Source organism: Pleurodeles waltl, chromosome 2_2 (genome assembly GCF_031143425.1).
Source record: "Pleurodeles waltl isolate 20211129_DDA chromosome 2_2, aPleWal1.hap1.20221129, whole genome shotgun sequence".
NCBI classification, from domain to species: Eukaryota; Metazoa; Chordata; class Amphibia; order Caudata; family Salamandridae; genus Pleurodeles; species Pleurodeles waltl.
The window spans coordinates 727,428,969-727,445,394 of NC_090439.1; the positions used below are offsets into that span (position 1 = coordinate 727,428,969).

Genomic DNA, 16,426 nt, shown 5'->3' on the forward strand with positions numbered 1-16,426 from the left:
TTGAGTCTTCCCCCAGGACATCTGCAAATATGGTGTAATTCATAACAACTTTCATTGTAGACCTTGTCCCAATTATGTTGAGCAAATGATCTCAATGCACTGACCAAGGATGAGTGATCTAGTTTTCATTTGGGCTTCAACATTAAAATATCACCTTCCCAAAACACTACCATGACCAATCCTTGTGAAACATACATAGCCTGAATGTATTTAACACAGTGCACTGATTTAGTCCTCATAGAATTAAACCCAAAATATTAAGCTTTGATCTAAAATGGGAGAGAGAAAGAGGTGACCATTCAGTGGCCGAATTGTACAAAACGAAACCAGAAAATCATGCTTCAAACCCATCTTCCATTTGGCCACATTATGTGATCCTAGATAGTTATACAGTACCTTCTTCTCCTTCATCATCACATGACAGCAGCTTGAAATATATCAGTCCGGGGTGTCCACTACACAAAGGTAAAAGACTATAATGTTACTCCTTCTATAGTAGCACCCTAGTCCATGCATATGGGAAAAGACAGCTGACCTTCATCTTGGTTCACCAATAGAATTATTGTCAGGGTAACTGTGGCCAGTATACAAATGTTTCCAAGTTCATGATTAGAATATATCACTTCCAACAATTGCCAATCATTGAAATGGGCCAGAATACATTGCAATGGTTGCATTATAAAGAATTAGACTGTCTTGAGTTTTGAAGAGTCTTTAACATATATGTACTTGACTCTCTGAATCAAGCAACAGCACACCTCTGCCTCCAAAGCCCAGAAGGTCAGCGTTGCTTGTTGCAGCCTTGCACTAGACAGGAACTAAGCAAATTAAAAAACAAATGGTTTTGAAGTGACACCTTGAAACCATTTGTTTTACTTTGATTATTTTCAAAGCGCTGAAGTGCTGCAGACAGAAAATGCTGCTGGCCGAGCCCCCCGCAACAACGCCGTCCCCCACCAGCAGTTAAACCGGCCCCCACCATGTCATCCATCGGGAAAACGCCTGGTGCCCAGTACCACCCGTCCAGGGCTGGGATGGAATAGTTTTACCTGCAATGGAATATTTCCTGCATAAATGTGCAGGCGCACAAGCTGTCCAGTTAAACAAAACAGAAGAAAAATGACACAAACACTGCTTTTGTGTCAGGTTTGTACCTGGAATTTGATAGATTTATCTGGTCAACTTCTTAGCAGAGAATAAAATGAATAATAACACATGGTGCAAATCTCGACAAGCCTAAATGTGTGAAGTTTTCTCAAGTTCTATATATTTGGTGGATACTCCTCAAACAAAGGGGAAACAGTAGAAAGTTACAGTTACTAAGAGAAATAGACAGGATAGCTTATCTATTTGTTGTATTTCTGCAACTGCCCCTTATATAGTTTCACGTGCACTATACACTTGACTACTGAAAGGTATTGCTGTAATGAATCCAGGACAGGAATAGCCTTTGCACCTTTCTCCGAGCTCCACAAGTTAAGCCAAAATTAACTAGTAACAAGGGAATGGCTTATTTGCTTCACAGGAGCATTTCACCACGCAGGATTCTCCTGTGAGTTTGGTTTCGAGATTGTGGTCTTGTAATTGCCACCCACTGAGAGATGAATTTAAGGCATTATGGTCTAGATCTATTAAGACTTTGGTTTAGTGCTAGCATGATAAAAAGCACTACAAAGCAGTGCATGGAATTTAGTATCCCTCGCAAAGGGTGTTCTTCACGGACCAAAAACACATTTCTGCCACTTTGTATCAAGGATGCACTGCTAGGGCAGATCAGTGCAAATGCCCATAGGTTTTGAAGTAAAGCCTGATCTACTGTACTAGCCAGACTGGGCTTTGCGTACAAAATAATGCCTACTCAAAGCAGGTGCAAGCTATTAGAAATACATTCTCTTCCCTTAGAAAGATGCATTAGATGTGTTCTGAAGTGCCCAGCATACATCCAAGGTGTGGGATCCTTCTGAATGTGTCTATGCATAGAATGAGTGCTGGACTGATATGCCTCCTTTGTAGTTCTCTGGGCTCCCTACTAAGCCTTTATCTCTTTCAAGTTGAGCTTGTTTTAGTTTCTCCTTAATACACTGATAACTTATAATGACAGATTGCATAATTCTGAATATAAATGGTAAGTTTATTTTACAATTTAACATGCACCACACACTGAAGTCTTTTTTTCCCTGGGCCTTCTATATACACGTGAGTCTTTTCTTTATATAGATTGTGGGAATGTGTATTATTAGTTGGGGTGATTTGAGACCTCTCCAAGAAGTAATGTTACTTTTCTGTATCGTGTTGCGGTAGGTTACTTTAATTTAAACCTTAGCTCAGTCCTGGGTATCTGTGGCACAGACCAGTCAGGCTTTACTCAAATGAAAACAAGTGTGAAGCATTTGCCAGTACCAAAACAGTTAATAAGTAAGAAAAATAGCACAATAAAAATCCAACTCCAATTGATAAAAATAGTATATATTTGTGTCTTTAAATGGAGCCAGTAAGAAATTGAGTTACTTGTCGAGGGGATGAAGCCACCTCCCTCTCAGGCAACAACTGCAATCTCTCTAAGGTTGAACAACAGAAATCACTAAATCAACCTGAGTTTAACCCTCTGGTGGCTTGGCACAAAAGCAGTTTGGCTTCACTTAGAGCAATGCTTAAGGTAATTATGCAGTCCAATATAGAGTACATTTTAATCAATACAAGGATACCAGATTGACAAAACTCCAATCAGTAGAACAGGAGATATGCAATTTTTAAAATCTAAAGCACAAAACTCAGGCTGAACATGATGTAGCTTGGGTCAGGTACTGGGACCAGTTTAGTCCAGCTGAAAAGTCACCTTCTAAAGACCGGTGTGAAGAGTTTTGTTTGCTTTGAGGAGGCCACAAGGAAGAAGCTGACAGTCATGCTTGGTCATTGAAGTAGCATGAATAGCAGGTCGGGGATCACAAATGGTCATCATTGCAGTGCAAAGAGCTGGCAGGGCATCGTGGATGGTCATTGCTGTAGCTTTGCATTGGCAGTCATTGTGGGCTGTCATTGTGTAGTGTGGAGCGCAGGTTCTCATGTTGCTGGTCATCATGGACAGTTGCTGTTGGTGTGAAGAGCATTGTCCACCGCAGCTTTGTGTTGGCTGTTGTCGCGGACCCATTCTCTGTAGCAAGGATCACAAAATTCAGAATTTTCACCTTTTTATGCAAGAGAAGCTTCCACTGATGTCAGTCAATGGTCTAGGACCTGGGGGGCACCTCTTGGGAGCAAGGAGTCACTCCAGCAGAGACCAGCAGCATTGCTTAGGCAGGTCCAGTTGCAGCAGGTCACCTGGGTAGTTGCATGGCCGTCTCTGAAGCTTGTTGCGTCCATGTAGCTCACACAGGAGGTCAGCCAACTGCTCCTTGGAGTTCCTCTGGTTGACACTGTATGAAGGAAATCAGGTCAACTCTTCCTTCTCAGCCAGTCCCTCAGCAGCAGGATGGTCCTCTGTGAGCAGGGCAGTCCTTCTTTTGACTCTTCCACAGGTCCGGGAGGATTCTGATGAGTGGCTTTGAAAATCCAATATTTATAACTTGTGCCAGCCATTGTGTGGCAGGACTCCCTGTCCTACCTACAAAACTGGTTCCAGAAAGTTCTTCCCCTTCCCTGGTCAGGTTTCTAAATTGTCCGGTGTGACAAAAGTCAGGACCGGGTCTGGTGTCACGTTCCTTTGTGTGTACTGTAGACAAAACCCTTTGAAGTGTAATCAAGGCTGGGTGAAACTTCTCCCACAGCCATCCTGTCATAATGGCCCACATGGTCCACACCTAAGCCCCCTTTGTCTTATAGTATGGAGGCAATACACAAACCCCAACAGAGACATCCAGAGTGATGTGACTCGGAACAATGGCAGAATGCACAAATTCTTGGGACAAGAAAATGCCAACTTTCTAAAAGTGGCATTTTCAAAATTATGACTAAGTTCACCTTTATCATTAAAGAAGATTTAAATTTACAATTCATTTGAGGGCGAATTATGTTTTTCTATATGTTCCCAATCTAAAGTTAGCACTTATTCAATGCAATAAGGTAACCCAGTGTTTGTCAATGGGAGGGATGTGCCTTCCAAAAGTCGAAGTTGACTTTAGGTATTTTTCACTGACAGGACATGTAAAACTTAAGTGCACATGTCATACTTCTTAAATACAGTGCACCCTTTTCTATGAGCCCTTAGGGCCTACATTAGGGTTGAATTTTAAGCAGTTAAAAATACGTTTTAGGCCTGCAAAAGGTTTATTTTGTTGGGTTAAAATGGCAGTTTAAAACTGCACTACAGGCTACAGTAGCTGGTCTGAGACATGTTTTTAAAGTGACGCTTTAGTGGGTGGGACAATGACTGCTGAGAGCCCACTAACAGCATTTGATTTACAGGCCATGGATACATTCAATAAGATTTACTAGGGACTTACAAGTAAGTTAAAGGTGCCAGTAGGCGTAGCCAATTTTACCATGAGTGAGGGTGGAGGCACGATCACTTTAGTACTTTATTGTCCTAAAGCCAGTGAAAAATTGGTTCAACGGAAGTCAAAAAGTGGGGTCTGACCCTGCAAAAAGGGCCAGGTCAAATAGAGATCAAAACAACAACAATTTGATGAAGGGAACCAGAGTTATTATTTTTAAAGGCTTGCTTAAATCACTGCAGTTCACTAAAAATGTTCATAAACTACTGCTTTTCACTTGTAGGTGTAGTCTATAACCCTTGAACACGGAGGTCCAGGCCAAAATTAAAGTTCCAGGCCAACTGCTATGGAGAGCTAGTTGAACGCAGTGGCTGGGTTGGTCCTTGTCAAACTTTTACCTTCGCATTTACAAACTTTTCTGGTTAATTTCTTCATCGACTGGGCTTATTGGCGGGGTTTTTTCATTTTCAACATTAAGTCCTCCAACACTTATGGGTGGCAGTCGGACCGCCGCAATGGCGGCGGTGCAGAGTGCCATATTTCAACCATGGTGGTCGGGCTGCGGTGGGACCACCAGCTAAGCCAGGATCAGGGATCCCGAAAGTCTGTCGGTAGGTGGCAGTCATAATCCACCAGGGCAGGGCTGCAGGCAGCGCTTCCCTGGGGATTACGACCTTCTTCTTCCCCAACCATTTGATGGTGTAGCACTGCCATGAAAAGTCTGGCGGAGAACAGGTGCAGGAGGCCCAGGGGGGCACCTGTATTGCCCATGCACTTGGCATGGGCAGTGCAGAGCCTCCCTGGCCAGCACCCTGTCAATGTTTACTGTCTGTTTTGCAGACAGTGAACATTGTGAGGGTGCTGGTGCACCATGCGCACTACAGCATTGCCGCTGGCTCGATGAAGAGCCAGAGCCAATGCTGTAGGCAGTTTCCCGCTAGGCCAGTAGGCAGAGACTCAGGTTTCCATCTGCTCACCTAGCGGGAAACTCTTAATGGGCCCGGCAGGGAGGTAGCCAATATGGCTGCAACCTCCCCCCCTGAAGTTCGGCGGACGGTCTAAACCATCAGCTGAACTCATAATCAGGCCCTAAGTGTTAACCTTGTTTCATGTGCTGACCATTATTATTACTTTCAATGTTGTTGAGTCCTTGGAGAACCGTTGTTTTTAGCTAACAGTGTATACCTAGGTTCCCATTGGCATAACAGGCTGCTCCTGCACAGTATAATACATGTTAATGGATGGCCACCATCTGTTTTGTAGGCTACTGATGACCAGTTTGTTTTTAAACTGGAACATCTGGATGTTTTTCTTTTCTATTTCAATGCATGTACATAAATAAATACTCACTTATTAAGTACAATGAGGTTGTGTTGGTTTGGATATTCTTTCAAAACCCCATTACTGATCATTTAATCAAATTCATCATTTTAGAGGAAAAAACGTGCACTGAAATCAAACTATTAAAATTAACATATAAAATAAACTCTGATCTTCCTTCCATTAGGTACAGTAGCCCTATTTGTTGGATACAAGCATTTTTTAGAATAGGTGCTTTGTCAATTTTTTTGGATGAGCTGTAATTCCCATAATTATACATTGCCAGGACACCATTAAATGTTATTCTTTAATGTTTTGAGGATAAAATTCTAATTTTGGCATTTTGGATGGCTCTATTTTTTAAATGCCTATATACGGTTACTTCCTTATGTACTTAAATAACTTGTTTCTAACCACCTTTGTCAGATTTTTGTCTAGAGACATGCTGTTCTTTTTTGATTTAAAGTCAAACCAAATGTTCCTTATTCTGGAACTTGCAAATTTTCATCAACTCACTTTTAGGACTACTCGAATTTTCCCATAGACTGTAGTAAGTGGTTGCTCCCACTAAGGCCCTGATTATGTACGAGTCGGTATTACTAGTTGGTAGGTATTTAACACATCTGATAATTATTGGATGTGTTAAATACCTCAACCTTCATTACATTTCAGTGAGTCAAACTTGCTGAAATTTAACAGGGAAAAGCATACAACATTTACAGTATCATGAAGATTTTGGTGCATTAAACAACAAAATCTGCATATTATTACCCACCAACTTAGTAATAAACTCTATTTCTTCATACCCAAAAAATACCAAACCCCATGGTATTGCTATTTATCAGGTGCAATAAATAGCACCTGTACTCATAATCAGGGCTCAGCTGTGCAACATCCAGGCATACTCTCCCAATGTTTTCATCTTGCTCAGGGCTTTTGCAGTGGGGGAAGTGTTAAATCACAAAAGGGCTGATCCAGTCTTCTGTATGCTGGCCTCAATACCCTTATGCTTTGCAGAGTGTTTCAAAAATGCAGCCTTCCACTTAATCCTAAAACCAAGGGCCTCATTACGAGTTTAGAGGTCAGACGAGCCGACTGCCAAACATGCGGGGATGAGGCAGCCGTCAAACCGGCTGGCTCACCACCCACCGTATTATGATGTTCCCACCAGGTTGACCTGGTGGAAACAGTGCTACAGTATTGGTCTTGGCTCCCTTAAGGGAGCCAAGGACATTACCGTAGCACAACAGCAGACAGTGTGCATTCTGAGGGTGCTGACTCGTGATCAGGGTGGCGGTGCTGAATTCAGAGTAGCCATGGCTACGCACAAGTCAGACTGCTGTCAGCCATGTTCCTGACAGGGACGGTGGTTCCCTAGTGGTTCGACAATCGGGGTCATAATGTGGCGGTTGGACCGCCAGACTCGTAATGATGCCCTAAGTCAAAGAATCACATCATGACTGCAAACCATGGGTGGCTACTTTGGAAGTCTCATATGGTTTCCGACACTTACACTGCAAGAAAAATGGAACGGGTTAAGATGCTTATTAACGGCCTGGTGGTGAGTCTGTCAGTCCTTCAGCAGAGGAATTTACTACACTTCTCTTGCAGAAGACTAAAAGCCGTATTTAGAGATCTCTAAATGGAGGTGTTTATCTTTGTGTTTTCAGAGGAACACCCGCCATGGCACCTCCACTGAAGGCAATCCATCTTTGCTAAGTGGCCACATTAGGTGGCCACATGTCCACCACATTTAATGTGGCCACCTGGCAAAGCTTATTTTTTCAAAACAACAACCAAAGCAGGAGTTTGATTTTTTTTTAAATAAATAAATGTCCCTGACATGCAGGACAATTTCCTGCCAAGTGCAGTTTATTTTTTGCTATGCTGTGTAGGAGTAGAGGATTTTCCTGGCTCTCCAGAACAAAACAAAATAAGGCGGATGGTCCGAAATTCTAAGACCAATGGTTTGATATCCATGGGGCTATCGATCTAAGGTTTCCACCAGTGGAACCTGTGAAGCCTCTTACAGTAGAAACTTCATGCTTCACCTGGCTCTACATAGACTGGAAGAACAGAGTTAGGTGGACAGACTACTCCATAAGGTATGTGGATGAATACCTTTTCTGCCAAACTTTAGATAGCCCCTTAGTCTGAAAAGAGAAGAGATTTTAGGCCTCACCTAAAATAACCTGATGGACTTCAAAAGATCTGCTGTATGTTGAGAGCTTGTTCCAAACTGGAGCAGGGTACCTGTAGAACCACTGTAGCCTGTCATCATTTGCAGGCAAAGGATGGATTGAAGCAATGTGGTATTCATTTTTAATAGAATACTTCATTTAATCAGATTTTTGTGGTTTCTTATACAAACACCAGAAATTATACCACCTCTAGGAACAAATGATGCTGCAACTTTAAAAGCAGCTTTGGAAAAAAAAGACATCAAGGTTCAGTAACTATCAATGTCTTGGGTACTTTCATGAATGTGTTGGGAAGTGGAAGCAGGGGACTACTAAGTGGATGACAAGCCCATGATCTGGAAAACCGTGCTGATAACTTGAGCTCCCATGCCCAATAAAGAAGAAAAAGGGAATGTGGGGAGTTATGGTGAGATGTATGGATTAAGTCTTCCTTGAAAGTAACACAGCAAATTATTTCACACCTATAGGGCATGACTTTGGGCCTGAATTAGCTCTCGATGGAAGGGTAACTCTGTTGCAACGGTGATGGATATCCTGTCCACGAAAATCTAAGTACCATTGTTTTCTATGACATTTAGATTATGGCGGACGGGATATCTGTCACCATTGCAACAGAGTAACCCCTCTGCCGAGATCTAAATCAGGCCCTTTGTCCATAACAGAAAGTCAACCGAGGGCTCAATCTTGAGGCTGCTATAATGGATTTTAGAGCTCCATCCAGGCATATTGTCAATGGGAAACTCTTGACTAGTACTTCAGCATCCTTGTTTTGCATTACCACTTAGGTAAGCATAGGTGAAATGTGGCATTTTCAGTAGAAAATTACGTGTAACATGTCCCCCTTCTCTTCCCCCATTGCTAAAGTAGACTTTTGATCTAGTGCACAAATGTTCTCTATAGGTAAATTTGATGAGAAAATCCATTTTCTTTCAGATTTGCTTGGGAAATATTCCCAATTTACACCAGGTTAACACGAAGAAGAATGGGAACTAATCTGTTACTTCTGATTTGTGAATCTGATTTGTGAATCATCAAAAATCTTTTGTAATCTTGTCCTGTGTAAATACTAAGGGGCACATTTATCAAAAAGTGACGGAGCACAGCTCAGCAAGTCACCTTGCTGCACTGTGCTGCGTGACAGGGAAAGGGCAGGAATATGCCGTATATAAAATAATACGGCGCATTCCTGCCTTTTCCCAGCATTGGCGCACAGTGTGCTGCCTAGCGCCGATGCTGGCACTCTCTTCAACATAGTGCAGCAGTGCCTGCACTGTAAGCAGCATTGTTTTTGTGCAGGAAGGGGCACCGTCCTGCACAAAAACAGTCCCCTGAGGCATTTTCCTCTTTCTATGGTAAACCAAGAAGAAACAAACATATTTCTCCTGGTTAAGCCTCATCAGGGGAGGTGTAGCAGTTTTGGCACATTCCCAGGGCTACCACTTATGGTTAAACTGTGAATGCGTCAAACTCCATGGGAGTTGCATGGAAGCACTCACGCATTACCCATGGATCGCATCACTAGGGCACAGTAATTTGTACTGTGTTGTGTTACTCTGGATTAATCAAGCCACTCTTAGCCATGCAAGGTGGCCTCGTAAGGCTTAATAAATCACACTTAAGGGTTTGCGCTGTGCTTGCACCACATTGAGTGATGCAAAAGCAACGCAACCCACACATACGTCTGCCCCTAATTTACTCAGGCTGCGTTTGGGCATTCCATGGATATCCCTGTGTGTATGCCCACTTTGTCGTATTTTAAGTGTGATGTAGTGCTTGATCTAAGCATGAGCAGTTTACACCTAACATATGTAAACTTACTAAACATTCCACTTGTGAATCAGATTATTTTACTCTTGTGGAAATTAGTCACTTATAGTACGTGTAAACGACGTTCAGTAGCAAGTTTGGACTTTCTATAAAATTACCTATTAAGAATGTATATTTGTTTTTACTAATCAATGTTAACATGTTTTAATTCTTGTCAAAATTATTCAAGAATATGTAAAAGTTGGAATTTTGTAAAACATCCCAGCTCACTCTTATTAGACCACCTACTCAAAATTACATCGGTTTTATATTTATTAACTAAACTACCAGCACGGTTCAAGCACAATTAACCCTGAACCTAAACAACCAGGAAACAATATATGCCTGTTTAAATAAAATAAATAAGACAAAAGCAACCCGACTATCAAATAGCGTACCGAGGATATTTTCCAAATTATTCGGTTTTGTTTACATGTATTACGTAGCTTCTTTGCACTGCAAAACCATTTGTGGTGTTATTTTCGCTTTTGGGGTGTAGTAACTGCAGTCAGTACCAATCTCTATTTCAGCTGTGGAGATGAGAGCGCTGCTGGTAATCTCACTGTTTCAATGTCAAAATAATTAAAAGTATTAAACTTTACTGTTACCAGTTTCCGATGAAGCGAGGATCATTCTGATCAATATTGACAGTCGTTCTTGGGTCCACGTAGAAACCAATAAGGACTCCTCCCAACAAGTATCCCGCCGCCGGACCGAGGGCCCCCATTACATACATGATTGCTGAGGAAATACAAGAAAAAAAAGATCTTAAGAGATGGAAAGAAAATTTACAAAAGCAATTCTGAATTTTCAATACATCACTTGGCAATATAAATATAAATAAAACTGTGATTGTGCGTGCAATGGGTTTGAAGTAAATTAAGTAAATAGTAGACCCTTCAAGCAACACGTCATAAGAGTGCAACTCTCTACTGAACAGATACATCTCTTGAGTGGCCCTCCCACTTAGGGTCGGACTGAGACAAAAAACAAACCCGGACACCAACATAAAAATGGTCCCTTTACCGAATAAAATAGCTCAAAAGTGTCCCACAGTTGCCACGTTTTGAACTTATAAAGGCATGCTTTATAGGTGTTTTTACAGGAATGGGAGACTGCATGCATTTGTGCTTGCACTTGCCACAGTCTATTTTTGTGTAATATTAGTGGAATCAACAATGCAAACTAGTCCAGCAGACCATAAAACAGGCCCACAAGCAGTCAAAAAAACTGCCCATACACTGATCTCTGAGAACAGCCCTTCAAGCACTGCCAGATTATCCTACAGGCCAGTCTGACCCTGCTCCACCAAGAAAATCACTGTGTTACTGAGTTTTCTGTGGCCCCAGTCTCACAGGCTTGCTCCTTCTGCCTGAGTTCCTGACGCTTACCCCCTACAACACACTCATAGCTGACACACCCATAAGCCTGCCATTCCACCTTCTCCCTGCCTCAGTGCAATCAATCCTAACCAGGTGCACCCTGCAAATGGCAGTAGCGGCACCATTAGTCGCGCCACGGGCCAGGGAAGTGTCCTTTGTTTATGTCTCCCGCGAAAGCTTGCAATGTCATTAGTGCACGTTCAGGACACAGGCATTCAAAGATGCGCGGGACAAGGAACTGGTATGTTCCTCCTCCGTGCACCTGCATCCCGGAGAGAACACCCCCTCACCCACACCTGGAGTAAGGTGGAAGACAGCACAATTTCTAGCAGCAGAGGAAAGTGGGCTACCTAAATTTCAACTGATTTCCTGGACTGACCCTTTGGGGGGTGTTCATTTGTGGGAGCACGTGGTTGGCAGGAGGGGGTACTGACCTGCTGGTGGCCTGACCCTTTCTGCCCTGAGATGCCTAGAGGTGATGATTTAAGTGGGCTTCGCCTGGTGACAGGTACCCCAGCAGGGACGGAGCACTGTCCTGTACTACCTAGAGGTGGTGATTTTGGTGTGTTTTGCCTGGCGACAGGTACCCCAGCAGGGACGGAGCACCATGTGGTGCCCTGGAGTTATGTGTTGGATATATTGACCATCCCTCTCTGAGGTAGAGGGGCAGCTGTCATTAAAACATGTTGCCAATAATCTATCTGATGCCCATAGGGAGGCCATAGGTGATGTATATGAAAAGGGACTTTCTGGCACAAAACATTCTGGAGAGATTGCACAGCAAAGGATAAGTCAAAGGATGTGTATGTTTTGTACAACCACAATCTATCTGCTGTTTGCCTATCTGGTATCCTGTTTGCTCATAATCAATGTCCACGTATTGGCTGTTTTTTATTCCTTGCTGGAACTGTGTGAATTTAAAAGGCTACGTCTCGATAGAACGACCTTAATCAATGTTGTGTTGTCTCATTTGTTGGGGATCTGGGAGGGTGGTTCAAGTGGGGTGGGCAGCGACTTACACGTTGTGAGCACACTATTCACTCCACCCTCGCTCAGTACATACTCTATTTCTGTGTAGAGAGGTTGGAGCTGTTTAAGCCTACATGCATAGGAAAACAATACATCTCTTAAAGTATTAATACAATATGGACACATTTGGAAAAACTTAGGTGCCATTGAGGCAAAAGGCATCCATGAGGTTGGAGCTATATACTACGCCTACATGCATAGCAAAACAATACAACTCTTTAAGTATCAATACAATGCTGGAACATCTAGAAAAACTGAGTTGCCATTGAGGCAAAAGGCATCCATGAGGAATCACGCTAAACAACTCCATTGAACGTTTTGCTTTAAAATTGATTGGTTGGAAGCAGAAGTTTCAGCTCGACTAAGTATTAGCAGAAATGTGGTAATGTTTCCTACTCTGAGATTTCTGCAGACACATATTGCCAGGTAAAATGTTGCAGAATGTGCCCATGGAAAGATTCTGGAATGTAGGAAGTAAATGTGGAAACTGATCAGGAAACACTGATTCCTCCTGCAATTGCTCATTTCTTAAGGTGGAATGGCTTGGTATTACATCTGGTAATTACTGCTCCTGTGGTATGGTACTGATGGCAGAAACTAGTGTATTACCAATGAAATTTGCCCGTACCAGTCATAAGGTGAAAGGTTGAAGAAGTAAAGTGACCAGAGTCGTAAATAAGGGGCGGGCTGTAAGCCTCTTCTAAGCTGTATTTTGTTTACAAGAGGTTTCACAAGGGCAGTGAATTCACTGCATGCACTGTTCAGGCGAAACCTAAAAGCTATGTGCGGAGCTGGACTAAAGAGGAGGTAGCAACCCGGTTACTTAATGATAATATTGTCACAGACCTTGTATTCCTCATTTATTCCCCAGGATATCACCAAATTGGGTTCAACTATGATATGGTATTGTTCAGGGAGGTTTGTGCCAGTCGAGTAAACTCACACTCAGAGGGAAAGGAAGGACTTAAAAGACATTTCTAAAACACAGAAAAGGGGAATCAATATTTATTTTTATAAACTGTGAGTTATCAAGTTACCTACACTGCAGCTGGAGGCTCACTTCCAGTAGTAGGAATTCTAGAGCAAGAATTAGACTCACAATAATGACAGTGATAGGTAAACAATAAAGACATTAAAAGCAGCATTTATCATACAAAATATTTATGTAAATGTATTTTTTTTAAATAAATATACCGCAGTATATATAAAGCCAGAAGACGTGCATCTTTTTTCTTTCCGAATGTTTCTGGATCATGAACTCACCAACAGAAATAACTAAAATCAGGTGTATTTTACTAATTTGAATTTTATTCATGAAGACATTCTTTCTTTAGAGCATTCCCTAGAACCAAATGCCTAGAAAACTTGTCAGTCATCCAATATTCTGACAGATGGTGAACGAGATAAGTTGAAATGTGCCTTTGTAATAACAACAAGAGTTCTTCAAAGCATTTCAAAAATAAAATATAAAGAGGGGGAAAGAAGAGATATATAGAATGAAATCAAAGTGTTGCAAAAGTCTCCTTTTGTTGAGAGAATCACAAAGGTGACCCAGCGGTTGGATGTCAAGGCTACTTCTTTTCACATAGCTTCATAGCAAGAAAGCGAGGTCTAGCTTTCAAGTGTGATAACTTAAAAATAGCACCGTGAGTCCAGGAAATTGAATGGTTTAACTCTTAGGCACCCTTGCCAAGAATTGTGTTCACATTGACAAGGGCGGGAATAGGTGTTTGTGGCCAAATCAGGTTTAAAAGTGATGTGGATTACTGCACGGAGCAGACTTTTGTTCCAGTTCACACATTTCACCAGATAAAAACTTGCAAAATGTATGCCAGGAAAAACTCAATGGGCCCAGATTCACAAAGATCTTGTTGTGACCTACTCTTCCTATGCTCCTGGCTTAGTACTGAACGCCATGGGTAGGCAAAGAATATGCCAGCAAAACCCACGGCCTGCTCTTGGAATTTATAGGAAGGCAAGAGTACTGATGGAGTAAGTAGCACCTACTCCCAGAAGAGACCCAGTATTACATCAAGGCGCATTCCAAGCCGCAGCACTAAGAATGAGGGCATAGTAATGCTCTAGAGAAAAACTGAATCCCATGGTATTGGTACCTCTCTGTGTGGGAAGTAAGGGAATGGAAGGGGAAAAAAGGTAAGGGAAGGAAATGGAAGGGAATACCAACTAGTCAGCTAAATAGTAAAACGCAGGCAGGCAGCAAAGGGTAAATTGAAAACAAGCAGCCATATTATTAAACTCTGGAAAGTAGGAGCAGATCATTGAAAGGCTACGGATGAATCTATTATGCGTATACATCTTTGATTACTTTAAAAATGCAAGAAACCCTCAGTGACGCTCCCCATCTCGCTGGCCTCCTAATCCGCTTTCTGAAAAAATGTGGTCTGTAGCCCGGTGTTCAAATTACAGTCCCATCTACATGTCCTGCAATAAATTGCAGAAGAATCAGGAGCAATCACAATGTAATCACAGCAAACCCTCACTCTCGTACCAAACATGTTTCCATCCCAGATTGCACAGAAATAGCATCTTTCCAAATAGTTGATAATAAAATTTGCATCAACGCCAGAGGGAACCTATGCTTCGTTGTTCTACTGCCCAATAAGTAACTTTTGATTCCGCTGTACACCAGGTTCTCACTTTCCAACGTTCTCATATTTGCATTATCAACACATGTGATATGTTCCAGTTCAACCCCCACCCCCTCGACATTTGCGGCAGTCACCGCTGGTGCTACCGATAACGTCATCGGAGGGTGACTCTTGCCAAATATCGTGCTGCGCTATTTTCTGTTCTTCTCACAACATAGTGTTGAAAATGTTCATGCAGCACTGAAGAAGGACGGAAAATCTGAGCCTAAAAGTGCTAACACATCAGAAACCCTGCATCTCATTGGTGCTGTGCAAATATAGGGGCATTCAGACATATAGCAGGCATGTCAAATGGATTAGATCATAAGTTAAATAATTACTTAATTTCCCTCATCATAACAAAAAACATTATTCTTCCAACTGGCCATGTCACAAGCAAAGATTAAGGCACATTTTCATTTTAGTCGCGTTTCGCCCCATACTGCAGGATAAATGAGCCAATTAGTCTCCACATTCAGTGTGCCAACTTTCACTAATTAGGGATCCTAATTAAATCATAATGTTTGGAACCAAGTGAATACATCGTCCTCCTCCTCCAGAAAAAGAATAAAAACATTCAAGACTTCCTTCAATTATCTAAAGTTGTATATTTCTATCATGCAGACAAGCATGTCCATCACCAAGGACCCAACAAAGGAAACTGACTCACATAGGGAAATCTGCGAATGACAGATTTCCAGTTACATTTCGGGTATATTTCCACATCATCTGCGTTACAAAAATCCATAGAATTAAAAAGGTAAATTCACCTAAATCGTAGATTTCTAAGCGTAACTGATCCTAAACTGACAGATGCTCCAACTGTGGAAAATCAACTAGTTTGCTGTCTTTCCTGCCTTAACTTTTTTCTTTTTTTCTCCATTGGGAAATATTTTTAACATAATCTAAAAATCCTCCCCCTAAAATCTAATGAAATAAGGAGGGTATGGGTGCCCTTAACACCAAATGTAGACACCGCTGTCGGCTTTTCTGGCACTAAATTAAGGTGTAGAGATAAAGGGGGTCATTCTGACCCTGGCGGTCGCGAATGACGGAAGCACCGCCAACAGGCTGGCGGTGCTTCCATGCCCATTCTGACCGCGGCGGTAAAGCCGTGGTCAGAAAAACGGGACCGGCAGTTTCCTGCCGGTTTTCCCCCGGCTGGGCGAATCCGCCAGGGCAGCGCTGCAAGCAGCGCTGCCATGGGGATTCTGACCCCCTTCCCGCCAGCCTGTTTCTGGCGGTTCTCACTGCCAGGAAGAGGCTGGCGGGAACGGGTGTCTTGGGGCCCCTGGGGGCCCCTGCACTGCCCATGCCACTGGCATGGGCAGTGCAGGGGCCCCCTAACAGGCCCCCATGAAGCTTTTCACTGTCTGCCTAGCAGACAGTGAAAAGTGCGATGGGTGCAACTGCACCCGTCGCACGCCCGCAACACCGCCGGCTCCATTCGGAGCCGGCTTCTGTGTTGCAGGCCTCCTTCCCGCTGGGCTGGCCGGCGCTACAATGGGTAGCGCCGGCCGGCCCAGCGGGAAGGTTGGAATGCCGGCAGCGGTCTTTTGACCGTGTAGCAGCCAAATGGCGGTTCCCGCCTGGCGGGCGGCAACCGCCGC

General features: G+C 42.9%; 1 protein-coding gene across 1 annotated transcript in view; it reads right to left on the bottom strand.

Annotated features, from left to right (window-relative positions):
* Positions 1-16,426, bottom strand: part of SLCO5A1 (solute carrier organic anion transporter family member 5A1) — a 310,785-nt gene that overhangs the window by 109,457 nt on the left and 184,902 nt on the right. The window contains exon 3 of the mRNA XM_069220306.1: positions 10,366-10,498. Within this exon, the coding sequence (XP_069076407.1) occupies positions 10,366-10,498 (133 nt within the window). The remainder of the gene's footprint in view (positions 1-10,365; positions 10,499-16,426) is intronic.